This window comes from Corvus moneduloides, chromosome 9 (assembly GCF_009650955.1).
Source record: "Corvus moneduloides isolate bCorMon1 chromosome 9, bCorMon1.pri, whole genome shotgun sequence".
NCBI lineage: Eukaryota > Metazoa > Chordata > Aves > Passeriformes > Corvidae > Corvus > Corvus moneduloides.
The window spans coordinates 13614296-13636363 of record NC_045484.1 but is presented as its reverse complement, the minus strand read 5'-3'; the positions used below and the strand labels follow the sequence as shown (position 1 = coordinate 13636363).

Here is a 22068-nt window from a genome sequence, read left to right as displayed (position 1 = left end):
AAATTACATATTGTACTGATCCTAAATCAGTAACTTTGTTAATTGTATTAAAGAGCATTGGCAAAACACAAAACCACTGCACAGATGAAAATAGCATTTGTTTTGAGAGAGAGTCCCACCTATTCTGTTTGGAGTATTAAAAAGGCAGACAAACACCATCAAGGAAAAGTTGCAAAGTGTTTATAAATAATTACTGTACTTAGCAGACTGCGAGAGATCAGTGACACTCTGATGTTCACCTGCTAAATCCCAGCATAGTACCAATAGTGCTTGGCCAGCCTTCCTATCCTTCAGCAAAGTGTTCTTAGAGCCTGTGGTCCCACTGCTAATTTCTAGTTTCCAGTAACAGTGAAGTGATTCAGCCAAGCACACCACGTCTCTTCCTGTTTCCAAATCCCGGATCCTAGGGAAACGGTGGAGAACAACTCCTGGCCTTATGTCCAGCATTTCCTTTCTGACTTTCTCCAGTCCTTACACACAGCTGGGTCCTCGGGTGGGCTGAAAGGGCACGGTTCTTCCTCTGTTTGTGAAGAAGTTAACTCCTTCCTAAACCATACTTTTCTGAAAGCAGACTCTTTAAAAAAAAGCTATCACTTTTTTAACAGAATCAAGCTATTCTAATTGAAAGGAAAGAGGGATTAGCTTCCAGTCAACAAACATTACTGCATAGGACAACAGAAGATTCCATTTACTTCCCTAAAATATATCAAGAAACAAGTACAAATATTTGTTGATTGGCACATGGCAAGAGAATAGCCAATTAATACACCTTATTAAAATTACTTTCCTTTGGCATGATTCCTTTCCCCCTGGCTGCTGAGGACACAAGGTACTAAATCAGTGTTTGGCTGCACACAGAGGAGCCACAAGGTTACCCCATGTGATAATGCTATCCAAAAACAGGAGAGGCTCAAGTATTGCCAGCATTAAGACATTTTTCACCCATTTCCTTTTTTCTGTAATCTGTATATAAAAAGGATTAAGGTGGCACAATGATAGACCAGCACCACTTGAGACTTTTCTTCTAAAGATCCACAGCCATGAAAACAGCCTGTGCACAGGCAATTTTTTTTTTTTTAATTGAGAGGTAGCAACAACATATATGAAGTATCTTACATTTCTCTGTTCTCATACTTATCATTATTTGACTAACAAAATAAATTTCTATACCTTTGTTTATTTCAGCTATTAGCCACAAGATACATAAACTCAGTGCTGGATTCACCAACAGCCCATTTCATTTAGTGATGTATCACAGTTGCTCAGTGCAGACTCCTTCTTCTCCTAAACGATGTGTGGGCTGCCTTAGGAATTTTGGTCAGGACCCATTTTTAGTCTCACCCTGCATGTACAATTCTCAACGTACTCAAGTGTACTTTCTTCCTGTTTTCATCCCCTACCCTTCCCAATCATTTTTATTTTGCATCATCCCTCCCTTGTGGTCATTAACACATTTAAATGTACTTTGGAGAAAGAGCAGTGGAAACCATAGCTGTGTAGGATCAAGTTGTTGCTGCAAAGAATTATGCCCTGACTAAGCACCACCTGAGCTTTAAAATAAGGCTTTATTTGCATGGATTGATTTCACCCTACTGAACAACACATAATAATTTTATTAACAAGTAGTTTCTCTAAACAAAGTTGCACTGTTCTTAATTTGTAGGACAAAAGAAAACTGCAAGAAGAAATTACACAGAAACGCCTAAAAGTAGAAGAGGAAAAAATGAAACACCAACATTTAAAGGTAAGTAAAGTGTTAGATTTATGTAACTAAAGATAGCCTTGAGTCACACAGCATGAATAAAGGTTGGGGATTTTGGAAGGCAAATCTTCATACATTTAAGTTGTGCTTTTACTGTCAAATTTTCACAGCTTTCTGGAGTCTTGCCAGGACTCCATTTGACTTTAATAAGCATCACTCTTTGAAAAAAATTACACTGTGGAGCTAATGTTACTTGATCACTTTCATGGCATAAAATGAGATCATAACCAGGAAAAACTCACAGATGAAAATTAAGCCTCACATTTCAGACTGGGTGTGTTTACTCCCTAATCCCACAACAGCAGCCTCACTTGGTTCAGGGTGCAGCACAATCATAAGGTCTAAGTGCACTTTTTTCCCTATTAAAAAAATACCCTATTTATTTGGCTGTAGGCTTTTTTCAGCTTGTTTAATTATTCTTTAGTAAAATAATTAAAATAATTTTGGCAGTACACGCCATTTAGGGAGATAAGACAAAAATCTATGCTTCCAGAAATATGCAAGACTTGGTATTTTCCATACTCTTTTCATTATGTGAGCAGATAAACAGTTTCAAGGAAGATATATTGAATCTAACACCAGGAGCATGGCACGTCTCCTTGAGCAAATGTGAGAGAAGCATATTTAAAAACAGACTCCTTTTCAAAACAGACACCAGATCCTGAGCTTCATCCACTCTTTTCTTTTGTGTCAAGCCAAAAAACTGAGAAGCCATGATAAACTAGTTCACTGGGCCAGGCAAGCTAACATACAGCCAGGCCCAGGTTTTATTGGAAGGTAGATACTCCAAGGACAGGCTTGACCATTTGTGTAACATCTTGTCTAAAAGGGAGGGGAATATCTTTTCCAAGTCCTGTAACCTTTGAGAAGCAAACATGTGACTCTATTCCTCCATCATAGTACATGGCTACATTGAGTACTGAAAGCTGTATTTCAAGTTTCCATGTCTATAAATCCAGATGACTCTTTTGCCCTTCTCTATAAAGGGATGAACTGATCTGTTCTAGACAACCAGCTAATCCTCACTAGTGCTGGGTGCAGACAGAGCCCTAGGGCAGTTTCCTTACAGACCTAGTACATGTTTGTAGCTAAAATTAATAGGTACAATGGAGTTTTAAAAGTTAAGAAATCAAAAACCAACCTTGCACTTACTCTGAAGAAATTTTATGGAGTTTTTAGAGGCTAAACCAGTCCTGGAAAAATACTACTGAAATGGTTTTCCTTTGGAAGAGAACAGAGGATGTGATTTCTTTGCCTGTTCTATGAGAAATCATACAGATATCACACAGAAAAGATTTTAAATTAAATCAGTCCTATTGCATTTATGAGGCAAATCAAGGATCTGTTGAGGCAGTTATTCACTTGGAAAAGAAGGTTCAAGTGTACATTTAAATACTATAAATATATACTTACATACACATGTATGCTGTATAAATACATACATTATTTGGAGCACACAAAATGTAGACTACTTTCCCAACTCAGGAATAAGACAAGCACCTAATATCAAATACAACAATAGTACATGAACATCTTTTGCTTGATGCCCTAGAAGCTTTGTCCCTTAATGAACATTCATGCTTCAGACTAATTCAGGTATTTCAATGGGGTCAAACAACAAAAGGATCCAGTGCATAAATTGCTTTAAGACAGATTTAGACTTCTAAAACATTTAAACACTGCAGTAAATTTTATTGAGGGATTATTTCCCCAGCAATTCAGGTTGATTTCACTCATTTATACACATACCAGTTGTGCATGGTGAAGTCCAGAGCTCTGTGATCTATTAGTGTAACTCACACCTGTCCCCTAGGAAACTATTGCAGGTTAGTAAATCTCACTGCCATAGAGATGTTCTTGTTAGATGGATAACACTATCCTGTTCCTCATTTTGTCCTTCCTATTTATAACCCTTAGCAAAAGGTTTATTAAAAGGTTGTTGCTTTGGTTTGTGAGGTTTTTTTTGACTGGAGCTTTTTTTTTTTTGGTATGTTTTTTGTTTGTTGTAGGCTTTTCTATTTTAAACTTCCATTTTGTAAATAGGAATCCCTGCTGTGGCTTCCCAATGACTTTGTTTGCTGTCCCCAAGCAAACTTCCAGAAAGACAGAGATGAGGCATCATAACAGATCTTAGTTATCTGGTAGAACTGGAGAAGGAATATTTATTCCCTGCATGAGCACTTCTATCACATGAAGTGATGCATGCAAGCAAATACACCTATGTGGACAGGGCTTCACACAACTGTGAGGGGTATTGGGGGCTGCTAGTGCGGGTACAGGGGAAATTTCATCAAGCATTTCTAGATGCACCAACAACTAATCCTTCCTCCTATCTGGAATCCTTCTCACTGAGGCACAAGGGAAAGGACCAGACAAAATTGTTTTAAAAGTGCAGTCAGCACTGATTTGCATGTACTTTCTAAGAGCTTTTACAGTTTAGCTTATTAAGTATCAGGCTTCTGACATGCCTGAACTCCACTAGTGCTACCTTGTAGGTGCTGGTCACACACCTCCTTCTTCCTCTGGTAGTTAACAGTGTTGAACCACATTTTTTTGTGAAAAAACATGAAAGCTACTTATGCCTTCCCCAAAATGTTGTAAAGTAAACTGCCATACCCCAGGAGAGCAAGACCCACAAACTCAAAACACCTTTGCTTTCCAGTGAAAGATGAATCTTCCAGTGCTAAGCCAGCCTTGTAAAGGATTGCAGTGGAGTTATACCTGGAGCACACACTGTAAATTATTCACAGAATTTGCAGAATATTGTCACAGTACTTTTGATATGTCCCTGAACCACAAAACAAAGTGATTACTTTCCAGCCTTTGGCCCCTTCCAGGGTTTTATCTCATCACAGTGTATACGTATCCCTTTCCCTTAACACATGGAGCCTAACGCAAAATGAAAGTGCTTTCATGCAGTGCTATAACACATGCACAGCCTAGTTCTGAGCTAGAGACACTTTGTCATGGAAGGAAATGCTAGAGAGCAGGAAAAAAAACCTGTCAGGCCCAAAGCAGCTGCTCCTGCACTGGCTTGTGTCGCTGCTTGTGTCGGAACAGACTTGAAACAGTGTTTTATTCAAAGGCTATTTCCAAACTACACAATGTGTCATTCTTTCAAAAATGGCTAATTAAATGAAAAAGATTACATGGCATTTAGTTGGGAGTAGCAGCAAACTGCTCTAGAAACATGCAAAAATAACACTATTATGTTACACTTGTATTTAGCATGTTTGTTTTCTTGGGCCTAACCTACACATACAGAAGCATTTGCTGATTTCAATTGATGGTATCGGTTTCTGAGGTCTACAGTGCCAGCCCTGCTGTAAATCTCACAAGGAATTATACATTTATTTCTGGAGACATCAGTCCTAGACTAATACAGTTCCAACCAGGATGACAACCTCACTTTTCTAGAAGCCAGACTTATCATTAAAATCTAAACAGCTTGATAGAAAGGGAATTAATAACTGTGTGCCCTCCAGCTTGAGAACACAGTATGTTGTGGTCAATAAGAGTTATGCCAACACCAGACTACCTGCATCTACCAGATCATGTATCATTATCCTATTAAAATCTGCACTTATTTCATTAGAGCCTAAGACACAACTCTCAGGAAGTGCTGCCAAGTGATTCTACAGCTTGAGTCAAGGCTCAGGACATCAGTTTGGAGCAACCTGTTTACCAAGATTTCCTAGAGTCCAGTGTTGAGAGAGACCAAATGCTGTCCTGCAGGCTAAGGCAACTGTAAACATTGCTCTTACATCCCACAAGTAAAATAATAAAAAGCACCATGGAGTGCACAGACTTCTCAACAAGCCTGTTTTAGACATACTTTCTATGACATTATATGTCAAGTGGAAAGTAGCTTCTAACTGCAATCAGGTCCTACATGTATATTCCTCTGCCAGTTGGGCCTCAGTAACAACCTCATGGAAAGTACACAATAAATAGAAAAGTGTAGGAAGCAACAGTTTAAGTGATCCAACACAGGATGCAGGCAGGGATTCCAAAAGCCCCTGCAAGCAGCACTGAGGTCCATGTAGCCTTCTCACCAGTGCTGGCCACACTCTGCCTCAAGCAGCAGTAGTAAAAATTCAATTTAATCTGCATCCACATCCTGCAATTAACAAAACCATATGGGGCAAAAAAAGCAAAAACGTAACATGGAAATTAGATAGCTCAAGGAATCCAAATTATAACTGGAACATTCATGTTTAATTAAAGACTTTATATGTGTGCTCTTTTTTTGCCTGTTGAAAGAGTATTTCTACGGAGTCCCAACTCCTTCCCCAAGGCAGCAACTGGATTTATATCCCTGAGTTAGACTGAAAGGAGTAAAAAGGGTGCAAGAAAGTTGGCATGATTTACAACTTTTAGCCTGCAAGTATGAAGTTATCTCCAAGAGTATTTTTTTTTTTCACACCAGGAGTATTTTTGAGAGCTCTGAAGACTTTCAGGTACCACCTTTCATAGTGTAAAGCAACTATAGGAAACAATCAGTCCATACAACTGTATTTCAGAATTTGAAAATACAGCTGAGAGAGATACCCTTACCTGTGCACATGCAATACAGCCATTTGTAAGCCACCACTGCACAGAAAGAACTTCACAGGCACTAATCAGGTCAGGACCTAAATACCTAAGCTCTGGATTGCCCCTACAACAGCAGCTCTAAATACACGGCAGGTCTGCTGAAACACTAACCAGTCACCAGCTGCCCATGCTCCATTTTTCCACTGCCCCTCTTACCCCACACGTCTTCACCAGTTGAAATGTGAGTTCACGATCATAATTACACAAGATCCTTGTAAGTTCCAGGGGTAGCATTGCATCACTAGCTCCCTAGAGATCTCTTACTCCTATACAGTCTTATTTACAGAAACTTTTCATCTTTTAAATCTCCCTTCAGAAGTTATGCAATGCCAGGACCCCAGAAATCAGGGCTATTGAAATAAAACAACTGTGCTTCTGACTGGAGCCTTTCACATGAGTCTGTTATATGTAGGGTTGTACAGCTGGTTTGCTTTATTGAAGACACACACCCCACTGGATCCACTTACCAATATTAATTTATTGTGGATAGCAGCTGACATACTCCACATTTTTGTTGGATGAATTAATAAAATGGGACATTGTTCCTAAAGATTTTGGTTTTTAAGCCAATCTCGAAACGCAAAAGTTGTTTAGTATTTCTCTTCCAGTGGCACTCACTGCAGTCAGGTTGCCTTATGCTGGATAGATCACAATGCTGTGGATCACATCTGTGGCATCAAGACAGGTACAGTAAATGGTTGAATACCCTAACATTCAGCATTCACTTACTTGTCTATTTTTTCCCCATCAGAAAAAGGCCTTGAGAGAAAAATGGCTCTTGGATGGCTTTAGTTCTATGACTCCAAAAGAAGAAGAAGAAATGCAAAAGCAGAATCAGGAGGACCAACAACGGACTCATGAGCTGGAACAAGACATTTTCAGGTAGGGAAGTACCCCTGCCCTTGTGTCTGGATTAAAATGGTTCCATCTTAAAAGTCCTATCTTATTTTGGAAAAGATGAAAATGTCAACAAGTGCTAAACACACACAGAGTAAAGCAATCTTTGTCATGTTTTCTACTCAGTTAGAACTAGAGAATACAAAACACAATTTTCATACTTCAAATTGTAACAAATTGCAGAATAACTATATTGCAGAGGACTTGTTTCTCTAATTCCAGATATCCTTCCCATGCCTTATTCAGTAGGTATAAGCCACAACATATGGGGCTTGTTCTGAGATAGCAATTGTTGAATCAGAACTTCAAAATAACAATAAATTTTGAAAGTTCTTCAGTTTCTCTAGGTCCTGGCACAGCCTTTAATACCTGACTTTCACCATAACAGCACTTCAGAGCAGTACAGGCTCCCTAGCCCCATTAGTAATACTTATCTTCACTTTTCTATGTGTTTTGTACTCAATTTAGTCCCAAAAACCTGCTATAGTAAAGGCCTTTTTTTTACCTTTCATTAGAGTTGTTTCTACAAATCTCATTGCCTAGTGCATCCCTATCACACAGGGCTAACATTAAACTGCAGAGACAGTCTCATGAATGACTCTTATTTACTATGAACATGATTCCAGGTGCTTTTTAGCTTCAGTTAGCACCTCCCAAAGTGAAGAGCTGTGTATACACAATCAGCTCCTTCCCTGAGTCCAGGTATATTGACTGGTACTACCCCTTAGCACCCACAGAAAGGATGAAATGTTCCTGTTCCTCTAGATTCTGGAAAGTTTCATCATCCTTTTTCAAGTCATCTTCCTCTATTTCAATTCAATAGCATTTTCCTCTCTACTTTTCTTTCACTGTCATCCTACACACACTCTTTCAGTAAAGTTGACACCAAGATTACCTTCTCTGGTGATCTCCCATCCTCTTCCCTCCTTGCTCCATCTCTGGCACAGAAAATAATTCTCTTGGCTGACAGGTAGCAGCCTAGTGGTAGTCTTTCCTATAATTATGCTGACTTCTTGCTCAAAAGCACTTTTCTCTGCAGAACACACCTCTGTAGGATTCACAGTTGCAGTGGTAAGAGGTAGACAGCATGCTCTGAAAAGAGCCCAGAAAGAGCTGTCACTTGGAAGGCATGCAAGAGGGCTCCATACAACAATGTGATTGCCAGAAAAGAACAGCATCTAGGGCTAGAATGGGCTAAGGACCAACAAGGAAGTGGTGCTGAGCAAGTATTTCCCCATCAGACCACTGGAAGTTCAGCTCTTCTCTAAGTAGTGAGAGGAGAGATTAGATTCAAAGTCCTGTTGATTGTGAGAAAAGCCTGAGCTAAGAATTTAGGCAGCTTTATTCACATGTCTTTTGCTATAAATTGTATTTCCTACCATTCTCCAACAGCTGTTTAGCAAGGGACTCTAGAAAAACATCCATGTTGCCTTTCAAATAGCATTACATCTCATTTATACATATCCAGCCCAGTTTCAAACCAGCCAGTGGTGATACAGAAACCTAGGAATAAAGTCCACTAATAAATATAAAATATGCACCATCCAGTACTTGCACAGTGCTTTTGGTATGCCACAGATATCACCAAAGCCAATCAAAGCTTGTCTGACCTTTGACCTGTCCTGTAAATCAAACATTGCTAAACCGGTCATGTAGACATGTCACACAGTAGAAATAACATAAATAGAGAGGCTCAGCAGAATTCTTTCTTCTAAGCATCTGACTATTAAAACTCACTTGATTCGGACATAATCAGTTTACTCTGTTGATTACTCTGTGTGTGTTTTATCTTCAGTTAAAAAAAATATGAATCACTTTGAACACTTTTGGATTACCCTTAGACCAGTTTTTGTTTCTTTCTGCTGAGAGGATTTGCAATTGTAGGCAGATTATTTACAGTAGTGGCAGGGGCCTTGCCATCACCCTCCTAAATGGGACCTCTGTTTTGAAACATTCTCTATTTGGGTGTCAAATTGAGCTGGTGTATGTCTGCTAATCAGTTCAGATTTGAACATTTTTTTTACAAAAGGGAGAGTTCCATTCTTTGTATCAATGATGAAACATAGCAGTGTTTAGCAAGCAACCTGAACCACCTTGCAGACAAATGGCTGAATGCTTTGGTTACAGAAAAAAAAATTGCATTTACATTATCTGTCCTATTTACCCCCTTTACGTGTCAGAAGCTTCAGTGAGCCAAGTAAGCACATCCTTGGTCAGGGTACAATCTGAATGAAGGATTAGGAGTCCTGTTTTCCCACTTAATCTTCAGCTAATAACACTCATTCTTGATGGAATTAGTTGCTAAACAACATATTTAAAAATGCAAAACAACTAAGGTCTATTCAATTGCTTGTAATGTGATGCATGAAGGCAGACTCAGGCTATACTCCAGAGCTGCTAAAGCATTTGACTCACCTCAAAACTTGTGAGGACTTGTTAACCGCCTTTTACCCTCAGTCTGGAATTCTTCAGGGTGGTATCTTCCTATCTGCTTTTCATTTTTAAGCTTTTTTTTTTTTTTTTCTGGGGTGGTAGTGATGCCAACTCCAGCAGATCAGCTGGTGGCCAGCAGCACCCAGGCAAAGTCCATAAATTTTCTTACTTCAGCTGCTACTTTGGCAGAGAAATCTTCCATTTAGTGTCTTGACTTCTAAGGTTTCTTCTCTCATCCACACCTCCATACTACTTATTTTCACCTCTCATATAAGAAGTGCTACTCAAAAAGAGAAGGACAAATATTCAATGGATTGATTTAATACAGTAGCTATGTCATAATTCCATTTCTCTCCAAAAAAATGCAGCACTGTACAAAAGGTAGCTTCTTGTAACTGCTAGAATAGTTGCTAGATCCTTTCAAGACAAACTGTGATATAATTTCATTAAAATGTCATTGATTTAGAAGTTTCTAAACATTTAAACACCCCAGAAAAATCCTGGCCTAACTTTCCAACTGCGTGATATTATAAGGGCTTCAATTTCTTTGAACTATACAAATTGCATCTCTTAGAAGTTTTCTTTCCACAAATTCCAGTGTGCACACTCACAACACACTCTGAAAGTTAACCATAAAAATCTGTTTTTGAAAGTAAAACTGCAAAAGATACTTAGAGTCTAGATGCAATTCCCATCATATGGGTATGAGAATTTTTCTCTAAACCCACTGAGCATTGAATCAGGTCTCTTAATTACCATATAAAGTGGGTGTTCATATGAGTGCAAGAGCATCTATAAACTTTATTTCTTGATCACCCAGGTAAATATATGGTGTTTATAATCTTTGATTTATTTGGGTTGTGTTTTCTCTTTTTTTCCACTTCCCTTTTTTCAAGTATCTCCAAGATCTTTCCTCCTCTTCTTTCACCTGCATGTCTAGGAGTGTTTAGAGCCAAGACTGAAATAAACCCACAGTATAAGTTAATGATTTTTCAGCTCATTATGCTTTTGTGAGTTTTTAAATGATTTTCAAATTATGATAATATTGCGATCAAGTCTCATCTAAAAAACGCAACATCTCAAGAGATTAAACAAAGACTGTTCCACAAGAAGTGCCAAAACATGGCACATGGTTATTACTTTCTTTTATAGCTGTCCAAAAATATTCATCCCCTCATAAAAATTTTTGTATTTTAGCACTATAATCAGTACCTTTGATCAGGGCTCTAAAGCTGTCTTGGAGAGCTCAGGTCCAAAGACTTAGCAGCTTTAAAATATTTTTTTAGCTTTTACTTTCATCCGGAAGGTATTTTTTTTTCACATCTCAGTTCTGAGACCTGTGATACCTTTGTATATCAAAAAAAGGACGTTGTCACCAACAGATTAAAGTCCACATAGTGCCCCATTAGTGTAGCTCTACATATCTGAGTTTAAATAGAGCAAGAGCCATAACGTTAATTCATATTCCTCAGCCACACAAGGAAATCAATAATGCTTATGTGTCAACCTGCATTCAGCTTTTCTAGTCTGATTACTTTAAAGGGATGACAGACTTTAATCACTCATGGTGATTTTGGTGTAATATTGTGCATCCCAGCACATAGTAAAGAAGTCAAAATACAAAAATACAACACTTTTTTCCCTCAGTGTTATAGGCCAACACTTCTACAACCACGTCTGCAACTTTGTCTCAGATCATCTAGTTGTGACTATTCTGACTTCGCTCAGCAAAACATGGTATCAGTTGCAGCTGCCTTAGGTCTACAGTCACTGATTTCCAGCATGGATTCAAAAGCTCCTTCAAAAAAGGAAGGCATATTTCACTCAAATATGGATGCTTTCAAAATTCGCTTTTTTTTCCTCAAGTAAAAAAAAGTTCTTTTAAAAAGAACCAGGAGACTGAAGTTATACAGCATTAACCTACAGCATAAGACATTCAGTTCAAATCTGACTTCAGAGTTAAATCTGGAGTTAGATCCTAGATCTTCATGGAAAAGTGACCTCCCAACTACTCAGCTAATAAGGCAAATTCTATCTAAAACCCAACAAATACACACTTATGCAGAAAGGAACAGTCTTGACTAGAAAGAATAAAAAAATAGGATACAGGACACCTGTTTAAGTCACTGCCTTAACTCAACAAAGAACTTGACTGAGATACTTTACAGGTGTGCTTTAACCCAGAATAACCAGCATAGCTTTCTCCCTGTCTCATAAAGAGATTAAATTTTTTATCCTAGAAGTGTTTGTCATACACTAAGAAAATAAAAACTCTCATCAGGAAAAAAAGATACTTTAATCATTGTACTCAGCTTTAACATGCAAAAAATACAACATAGACTTAACACATAAGGGTAGGGAAGGGAGCTGTAACATATATACCTACAGCAAGTGTCGAAAGCCCAAAAGAAATTTTAACTCCTGAGTCTCAATATTCCTTGCACATAACAATAAAGGTTTTTAAAAGAAAATAATTAACCTATCAGCCAAAACCTAACTGGTAAAATAGTTCATGTTTACATGTGGAAGGCTTTGTTTGTTGTTTGGTTTTGGTTTTTTTCTTTTTAAATGAAAATACTATTTTACACGTATTTCCCAATGTGTGTGAAATTATAAGCTGACCTCATATAAGAGCAAAGTTTGACCAGGTAAGTAGAACCAGCCCTACTAATGACCATATTCCCAATACATCAACTCTACAATGTTGTCCTCTGCCTAATATTAAATCAAATGCAACTGTGATTGCAGACTGGAGAAGGAAATTGAGGCTTTGGAAAGAAAAGAAATGGAAGTCTCAGCTAAGGAAGAAGCCATTTTAAAGAAACTGAAGTCTGTTGAGAAAACAACAGAAGACATAATAAAGGTTAGTGCTGTATTATTCCAGAAATAGAATTTATTACTCAATCATCATCATAACCAGGGAAAGGGGAACTAGCTGGATCCCATGAGTGGTCACAAGCTTTTATCTTAAGTGACAGCAGTTCAAACACCAGGGGTCAAGATGTTACATTGTTTAAGTGCCCATACCTCTCTATTTGCTTATTTATGGGGGTGGGGGAGTGATTCCTACCTTTACTCAATCTATAGCACATCTCCACAAAACAGCATTGCCACTGACACCCGGCAACTTTGCATCTCAGCCAGAGACAGACATAACAGGTACAGACCAGGTACAGACCTGGTCTACTCATAGTCCTTCAGGTGATGTGCCCAGCTAAGCTGCATCATGTTCTCCCCCGACAGAGGTTATGATGAAATACATAATGTTATCAGTCATTAGTCTTTGTCAAAAGGTCATTTTAATATTTTCAAATCATCTTAAATCATCTCAAAAAATACAGTGATGAAACTAAACTTCATCTCTCCAGTTGTTCTTACATACACACACACACATTCTCTAAAGATACACAGGGAGATAAGTAAAACTGGAAAGCCAAAGTAGAACCTTTAAAAAAAAAAATCTTTGAAGCCAACCAGGTTGGGCCACAGTGGGAGGCTAGGTCACTATTTAAACATTTGATAATATTTTTGTCCTTCCCTGTTTGACTTGGAATCATATCAGCAAAAAAACTCACAGAAATTTCACTTTCTCACTCACCATGCTCCAACTGAGCATGTTTCACTTTTAGCCCCTTCTCTGTATGAAGCTGCACACACAAAAGGTTAAAACTATCAGGGAAACCAAAGCACTGTCTAGTTAACATCTTAAAAGTAACTATCACTTTTATTGTTAATGGTTCTCTTTCCCACCTAGTCTGTGAAGACTGAAAAAGCAGGATTTGAAAAAGGTACGTTTAGTCAAAAGAATATTTTTTTAAAAGGTCCTTGTAGAAGTAAGTTAAAACATACTAATGCTTTGTGGATCTGTGGATCTTCTCTACTCAGAGGCAGCAGACTACATATATGCCAGCATACCTGACCTTCCCAAGTATTTCAGACCTTCTGCACTGAGAAGTACAGCACATGCTGATACCGATGATGAAGAAAAGAGAAAAGGTACTGCTTATTAGTAACTCCAGAAGGTGTCAATATGTACAAAAGCTTCCTATATATTGAATCTAATACACTTTAAGCAAAGAATAGACATTACAGATATGAGAGACATTCTCATTTAAGATGTGTTACCAGTTAGGTCATCAAAACTGAGAGGTGAGGGAGTGGTGTAAGATATGTGCCACTGAGAATAACACCATTGACACTTCTTTCCAGTGCTTCATTCCTCTGCCTAACTAAGTACAGACTCCCTTCATATCACTCATTTCCCATTTTCTATCTGCACTTACAGCTGTTGGGCAGCTAACAGTACTCTGGTTATTTTCCAACTACTACAAAGCCTCCTAACCCTTCAGAGTGCCCAAGACTCTGGCATCGCAGCACATTGAGCTCTTTCAGCTCCTACTGTCCAGCATAATGCCAGGAGCCAAGGTTAAGTCTGGATTTCTTGGTCTATCCTATACTGAAAACTGTCTCATCAACAGCTGATTTTTTCCTCACAGAATTAGATCTAAATGAAATTTTGTTTCCACGGGATAAAAGGGGACATTCAAAATGAGAATCTAATATAGTGGTTGTGTATGTGATAATTTCACATATTAAATAATGCATTCTGACAGATGTTCTCTATCACTGTCAGAACTCCTGTATTTCTTGCAGCTACTGCATTACCAGTTTAAGCACTTGTTTCTTTCAACAGCATTGTTTGCCATGGAAATTAAGGTTGAAAAAGACATGAAGACAGGAGAAAACACAGTGTTATCAACAATACCTCTTCCCTCAAAGGAGTTTAAAGAGACAGGAGTTAAAGTCTATGATGATGGCAGGAAGTCAGTCTATGCAGTATCCTCAAATGGGAGCACAACACAAAATGGGATGGATGAACTTGCTCCTGTTGAAGTGGAAGAACTGCTACGGCAGGCAACTGAAAAAAATTCTCAGTCTCCCACAGAGTACCATGAACCTGTATTTGCAAACAAATTCTGCAGGCCAGTTACTCCTCAAAAAGACAAATTAGTCCCTGGACCAAAACCAGAAGGCACTGACAAAAGAGAGATGAATGGATTTAGCAATCATCAGACAGAGATCTCCCCCAAAACAGAGCCCTTTATGGAGCAAAATAAAGAGAATGGGATTGATCTTCCAAAGGTAATACAACCAAAGTCTCCCTCTCCAGTAATTTCCCATTCAGAGAAGAAAGTGCACACTAATCATGAAAACAGGATGATTCATAATGAAGAAAGAAATGCTGCACATGAGGAATTAAAACCTTACCAGAATACAAGAGAAAGACACAGTGAGACAAGGTTTTTAAATCCCTGTCATCCTAATGAAACATCCCCTGCACCTCAAGATGAGGAAGACGTTCGATACAACATTGTCCAGGCTGTACCTTGTTACGTGGATGAGTCTGAACCAGTGACAATGGTTTTCATGGGTTATCAGCGCATTGATGATGACGATGCAGAAGCAAACCAGAAGTTGTCCCAATATGATGGAGTTATCCGTGCAGAACTAGTTATCATTGATGACGATGATGAAGATGACAGCAAATCTGAGAAACCAGCATATCATCCCATAGGCCATTACAGTCAAGTTTATCAGCCACCCAACAGAAAAACCACAGAAGTCCCACAGACGAACCCTGTGAGCAGTCTGGGTGCAAGCCTGAACAAGGTAGCCCACAAAAATTCCATTTCCCTGCAAGAACAAGAGGAACACTTAAGCTCACCGACACACCATGCTCATCTTCACAGCCAGATGTCTGGAGATGGTACAGAAGATCCCTCGCTAACAGGTAACAGAAAAGGAAAATCGTGTCACTGCTGTTCGCTCATGTAGCAAACTGATATTGCTCTTATCTGCTGGCAACTGTTTCACTTCTTGCATTGTTTGGATTGTTTCAGACTAATATGCTATTAATAGTAATTTCTTTGCTCTTTACCAATCTACATTTTGGATCTGTTGAATTATTTTGTCTTTAGCAATGCACTAATCACAGTATCAAAATTTGGAAAATAAACTATCACAGAACAGCCATTCCTGTAACCTTTAAAGATTAAAAGTAGCTCTCTTTCAAGTTCCATTAATGCTACCACAATTAGCAGAATTAGTTTTCATTTCTTGCAGGTAACTAACAGCATTGCTACTTAACACTTCCTCCTCCCTCACTGGCATGTTTTTGTACCTGTCTGCATTCCAACTACTTCCTAGATCATCCAAGTTACACCTTAAATCAGAAAGACTGCTTAATAACTAGCTTTACTTCGTATTTTTAAGGAATCAACATTGCCAACATTGACTTGATAGTGTTTATGCAAGTTTTAACATTTTTTCATTAACCTGAGTTAGATATTTTTCATAGCTTCTGAAAGATAATGAAACAGTTTTCATCACTATACATGGTTAGTCCAATAGTACACGGAGTTATTTTTGAATACTTTTTATATTCTAGTAATACATACAGTATCTATTTCTTACTATAAAGTTTTATAATAAAAGTTTGAAAGCAATAGCAAAATCTTCCAGAAACATAGAAAACTCTTCTTTATGATTATGTTGCACTTTGGTGCAGACAATTAAACTGCATTTAAGTATACTTACAGAGCAGCAGATTTCAGACAGTACTCACATTCTACTCGAAGCAAAGAACACTCTGGCTGAATTACAGGAAGATCAGGGGTCCTGATCCCACATTCTCTCCCTCCAGACAATTTGCAGAAAAAATATAAGTTTGGGCCCTGCCTAAAGCTGTATTGACAGCCCAGGAATTCTTTACACTATGTGTAAAGCCAGGAGAGAGGATGATCATTGGATCATGTAAGAACTTTCAAGTATTTTTGCATCAGTAGGCACTGATTGGGAAGAGCTGCTCAGCAAGCAGTGCTCTCAGCTTTTAGGAGCATCAATATCATGGAGACATGCACACAACAGCCAGAAATATTCCAGCAGTGCTGCCCAGCATTTCTGATCAAAAAGGCCACTATACTTTATTACTTGAGGACCTTTGCTTTCCTCAAGCACCATCCTGCCATCTGTGCGCTTCCCTGTGTCCGCCAGTACCAAGGGCTGCTGCTAGCAGCTCTTATGCCAGCAACTGGAAGCAGAAGTAGTACAGGCAAGATAAACCACTCCAGAAGCTGGTCCAGCCCATTATGTTTTGGGCATAGTCCCTTAATTCCCCCATCATATATGTATAGGGTAATGGAGAAGGGATACACACCCACCCACCAGCAGGTTTCTACTGAAACAGGTCATTTATCCTACAGCCTGCTGAGTGGGTGCTCCTGAAGGTATCCTGGGAAAGAGTTTTCCAAGTAGTAACTACAAGCTGGCAGTATCATTCAGATGGGCCATATACAGGCCATGAGATGTTAGCTGAGCACCTCTATCCGTAACAACCCCTGTTTATTTTTGTCTCCCAGGAGAAGCATCCGAAATATCTACATTTTTCCCTTCCACTCAGACACTTTCCAAACAATCTTGGTTATCTCTCATTTGAGGATAAAGGAAAACAAATACTTACTTTCAGAAAAGGGGACTAAGTGCAAATATAGCAAAGATATTTGAGAATCCGTCCTGTAAATCAGTATTTGGTCTCACCCATTTACTTATAACTATTCCACCAGTAAGAAAATGGCCAGTTGGGAAAAATGAATCCCAACTAAATTACAAGCAGTTTGGCAAGTGCCTCAAAAATTCCCCCAGTCAGCACTGCCTCCAAGTGAGTATCTTAATGGCTAGTAGAATTTGGAACTAAGCCATATTCTTCTTTAGCCCTCCAATTATTTATTGTCACTCCCTGGGACATTTTTGATCAGTGGAAAAAGCCAGGAAGTGACTCAATTTTTCCCAAGCAAACCTATAATCCTACTGAGACTTCTAAAAGGGAAACAAAACCAGGAAAGCCTCTCTACATCTAGAACAATGTATTATACAGAGCTGTTTCTTAGAGAAGTATGTTGTTTTCAAAGCAGTCATTGATGCTCACCCTAGCAGGTTCACCCTAAACACCACTAGAGAAAAGAGGGGAGCCAATTATTTTTGGTAGCTCATCATTCATTACTAAAACAACAAACAGTAAAACAGAAAAACTAATCCTCTCTGAAACTGAAGCTTTAGGAGGCACTTGCAGCATTTAAACATTAAACAAGCACTGAGGACTCTGAAAGACAATGGAAAGCAAAGAATCACAGGACAGACCAGCATGATGGCCCCTCACGTAACAATTGTTCTTTAGGAAAGAAATGAACCTTCAGAACAAGTAACTGAAATAGCTAATGATGGCCAAGGACACAGAAGCAGAGGAATTGTTCCATGTGCCAATCTATATAGAGAAATATCAGATTAAATTAGGAGCTGTTCATGCTCACAAGCTTACAAAGATGTAGGACATACCTCTCTCCATATAGCAACAATTTTCCTTTCCCCACAAGTTCCTGTCCCCACCAATATCCCAAAGTATGTGCCCTCAGAAAAACCATACAGAGAAAAGGATGACAACACTAATTGGTACACCTGTATTTGCATTATTAGAGCTTATTTTCTTCTTTAAATTTCAGGCAAATTAGTTCAAGTGCAAATGTTTTGAAGATGCAATACTCATTAGGGAAATGAAAAGTCCTTGTGAGGGAACAAAGGCTAGACATAGTGAAATGAGTAAGGAAATGCAAAACTAAAGCTGAGTAAGCAGCAAAACCTACTGACAGTGTGGAACAGGTTCTCATGGGACACAAAGGTCCAAGGCTTTTGGCAGCTAGCTAGTCTAGATGAGCTTTTTTTTCTCCTTACCACTGGAAGCATTGCAACCTTCAAAAAACACAATGGAGACAGCTCCATTTGTGTTTAAGAAAGTAAAATACAAAAATCCTTTTTAATGAAGATTCATGCACACCATCTGTTCCTGTAATGTACAGAGCAAGAAAAAAACAGACTATGAGGTATAAGTGAAGCATCAGACTGACTGTTCTCAAACCACACTGAGGACTTGAATCCTTCAGAATTCCTCAGCCTGTAAAAAGTACACAGTGTCTTTGTAAGAGCTAAGGTTAACATCAGTGGTTCTATGATATAAAGTTACACTCAGATGCTTCTATGATTTGCAGCAACTTCAGCATTCAAAACATAACTCAAGTTGGACACTTGCTGACATGAGTAAATCAAGTAAACAGCTGCTTTGACCCCTCATCTCAGCAGAGCCGTATGCAGGGTGAAGGAATGAGACATGCTATTTTGGGTGACTCTTCAAACTAACGGGTCAGAGTAATGGAGATTATTCCCACTGCATTCTCAGATCAACAATGTGCTGGGGGGAGGCTTTTACATATCAAACAACAGCATTGTGTTGCTGTTCTAAAAATAACCTTAACATTAAATCATTTGCCTTGCAGTGTCCCTTTCAAACTTACCCTCATTATACCCAGTTACAGACAAAAGCCATACTGATGTTTACACAGGTACTGTTACTGCATCAGATGAAATCAGAAACATGACTGATTGAACACTCTGACTCACAGCACCAAGAAGAAAGTTTTCTCTGAGCATCACAGAAAATTAAAAGGTTTCCAAACAGTTACAGCTCCCACTGAGGAGTTTAGTTTAAACAAAGAGTTTGTTTAATTATTCATACATCCTTTTAATCTGTCAGCATCCAGTCAAGGGCAAAACCAACTCTGTGTAATATGCTAGTGAACGTAACAGAGACAAAACAGAAGATAGCTGTGCTAATTTTTAAATAGCTATTACAGAGCAATTTCTTAATATACTCACTTCATTGCAAAATTACCAGAACTAACACCTTTTACTGATTTCTTTCTATAACACTAAAACAACGCTTATTCTGCTGGATTAACCACCGGAGGTATGTGTAGTCTTCATTTTTCTAAATAAGGGGATTTTGCTTCAGAAATAGAAAGAAAGACTTAAAATGCAATGGCTTTGTTTGTTTATTTTTTCAGCTCTGAGGATGAGAATGGCAAAGCTGGGGAAAAAGGTGCTTTAACAGCTGTAATGACATGGAAGTAAAATTTACCACTCAAAGCAGATAAAGCTAAGAAGACTTTCTTCCACATACTTTTTCTGGATCATAATGCTTGTTTTTCTCCTGTTTCATGGGCTATTTTGCCCTCTGCATAATCCAATGGACTTTAATAGACTTCCAGATTTGACCAACTGCCACACATACACAAATCACATCCTGGATTTTGTTAAAAGTAGTGGGAAGTTACCTAAGGCCATAAATGCAGTGTATATACAAGTATGAAGACATGTGCATACCTGTTCTCACAATCAGAAATATGCTGTTGCTATATACACAGAGCAGGTAAACACCCATCTCTATGGAACTTCATGGGGCACTGTTTCACATTAAAGTGTGCCAATCTAATTTTGACTGAAAATACTGTTTCAGCCTTCTTTTTGTAAAAGCATTGGTTAATAAAAAGCAAAATGTGAGAGAGGAGCAGGAAGAATGTAAATATAAAAAGTGCTTTCCAATTATACTACCTTGGGTTAAATGTAAAGCATTCCTTTTTAAGTGATAGCAGAACAAACCAAAAATAATTAAGCCTGCATATTTAAATATTTAGCCACCTTCTAGAGCTCCATAGTCCATTCACCCTTTTATGTTACATATGACAGTGTAGCCATCCTCACACCCTGCTCTCTTCACCATCCCACAAACATGCTGCCCACCCACAACCTCACAGATAAATCCTGTGCATAATAATACAAACAGCCTGACCTCCTGACCATGGTTTCACCTCCCAGCTTGCTGAGAAAGCCCTGCTTTTCCAAGAAACTGGTTGCCAGACAGGCAACCAGTTCATCAAAAAAAAAAAAAACAAAAACAAAACAAACCAACAAGCTAACAAAACCCAACCAAAACAAACAAACACACAAAAAAAACCCCAACAACAGAAAAAAACCCAACAACCATACTGTTTAGGTTTCAGCTGGCTGGGGAGCTAAAATCAGGCAAGCCTCCCACCAGAAATATTGAGTTGCCAAGGGCTTGTCCTGCAGATGCAAACAAAGATGTGTTACAGGTGCAGCCAATGCTGGGCACTGTTCTCCAGCAAGTTTCAAGGCTCTCACCAAAGAACAAATTAATTCTTTCCACATGATGGAGGAGGTAAGGGCCCTAAAAGAAGGTACAATCACACCTAGAAAAATCACATCCAAGTGAGATTTTCCAGTACATAGTTCTTGGGCGGAAAAAGTGCCTCATAGCACAGCACACCACACCCTTATACTCAAATCAGTCCAACAGCTTTAATTCACTAGGTCTTAGCCTCATTTGTAACACTGAACAGATAAAACTCAGCTTGTGGTATTCTGGTATAGATGACTCAAATTGTGCACCAGCAAAAAAAAAAAAAACCCTACTATAATTTTTTCACTGGTCTTCTTTTCAAAGCAGGAAACTGAAGTTACTACCTCATACTGAGGCACAATGGTAGTAATTGACTGACTTGTAGCCTCTAAACATTTGGTGGCTCCCAGTCTGATGTGGGGAATAATCTCAAATTTTAAGATCTGTCAGAAATTGTTACCTGGAGAGTGGAATAGTAGATAAGAACAAATAAATTTTATTATAGTACACTTCCTCTATGTCTATCCTGTTGCTTGTTGTTGTTGTTGTTCTATGGTGGGCTTTTTCCTTATGCTTCTGCTGTTATTTGCTGGCTGTGAGAGCAGAAGGCTTCACCCTCAACTCTTAAGGATACACTAAAAAATGAGAGTAGGTGAGGGATATGAAGAAGTCAGGAGCAGTTTTTGTAACAGCAGCAGATGGCTATGGATACTCATCCTCTGCCCTCCCCAACAACCTGTACTATTAAACTTGAATAACATGGAAAATGGAGCAACTACCATCACAATACTAGTCAAAGTAGTTTAAAAGAAAGACTGAAAAGTTTTGTGCTTCTGGAAAGCAGGAGTGTTCATCATCTGAGTGCTACAGCCCCAGAGCTTTCCTGCATCCTGTATCAACAAGAACAGAAATACAAGGTGGAAAATATTTTTTTCAAATGTCAGTAGAGATGCTATGCAAAACTCTAATCATTAAAGCCAAGTGATTTCTAAGGTCCAGCAAGACAAAAGTCTCTCTGAAGCAAAGCCAAAGCTAGAGTCTTTAAGTGCAGTATCATTTGTGTAGGATCATTATCATAAATAGCTGGTTCAGAGTGATGCAATTTTGTGGTTTACATTATGTAAAGTCACTTTTGCACAGCACAAGGAAGACCAACAGAAGCTAGACAGTGGTTGAACTAGGTCAGGTATGAACCAAAACAGGTGGTTCCAAGCATGTTCTGAAAAACATGTCCTGTGCCACTTCCTCAGGGATATGTAACAGTTTCTCCCTTCACTCAAACCCCTTAGAAAAG

General features: G+C 38.6%; 1 protein-coding gene across 1 annotated transcript in view; it reads left to right on the top strand.

The window, feature by feature from the left end:
- The window catches only part of PALMD (palmdelphin), a 47238-nt gene extending 25955 nt beyond the window's left edge, over positions 1-21283 (top strand). The window contains exons 3-9 of the mRNA XM_032118263.1: positions 1664-1744; positions 7110-7240; positions 12437-12551; positions 13443-13476; positions 13574-13684; positions 14382-15479; positions 19639-21283. Of these exons, the coding sequence (XP_031974154.1) occupies positions 1664-1744; positions 7110-7240; positions 12437-12551; positions 13443-13476; positions 13574-13684; positions 14382-15479; positions 19639-19682 (1614 nt within the window). The 3' untranslated portion in view covers positions 19683-21283. The remainder of the gene's footprint in view (positions 1-1663; positions 1745-7109; positions 7241-12436; positions 12552-13442; positions 13477-13573; positions 13685-14381; positions 15480-19638) is intronic.
- Positions 21284-22068: the final 785 nt, after the last annotated feature.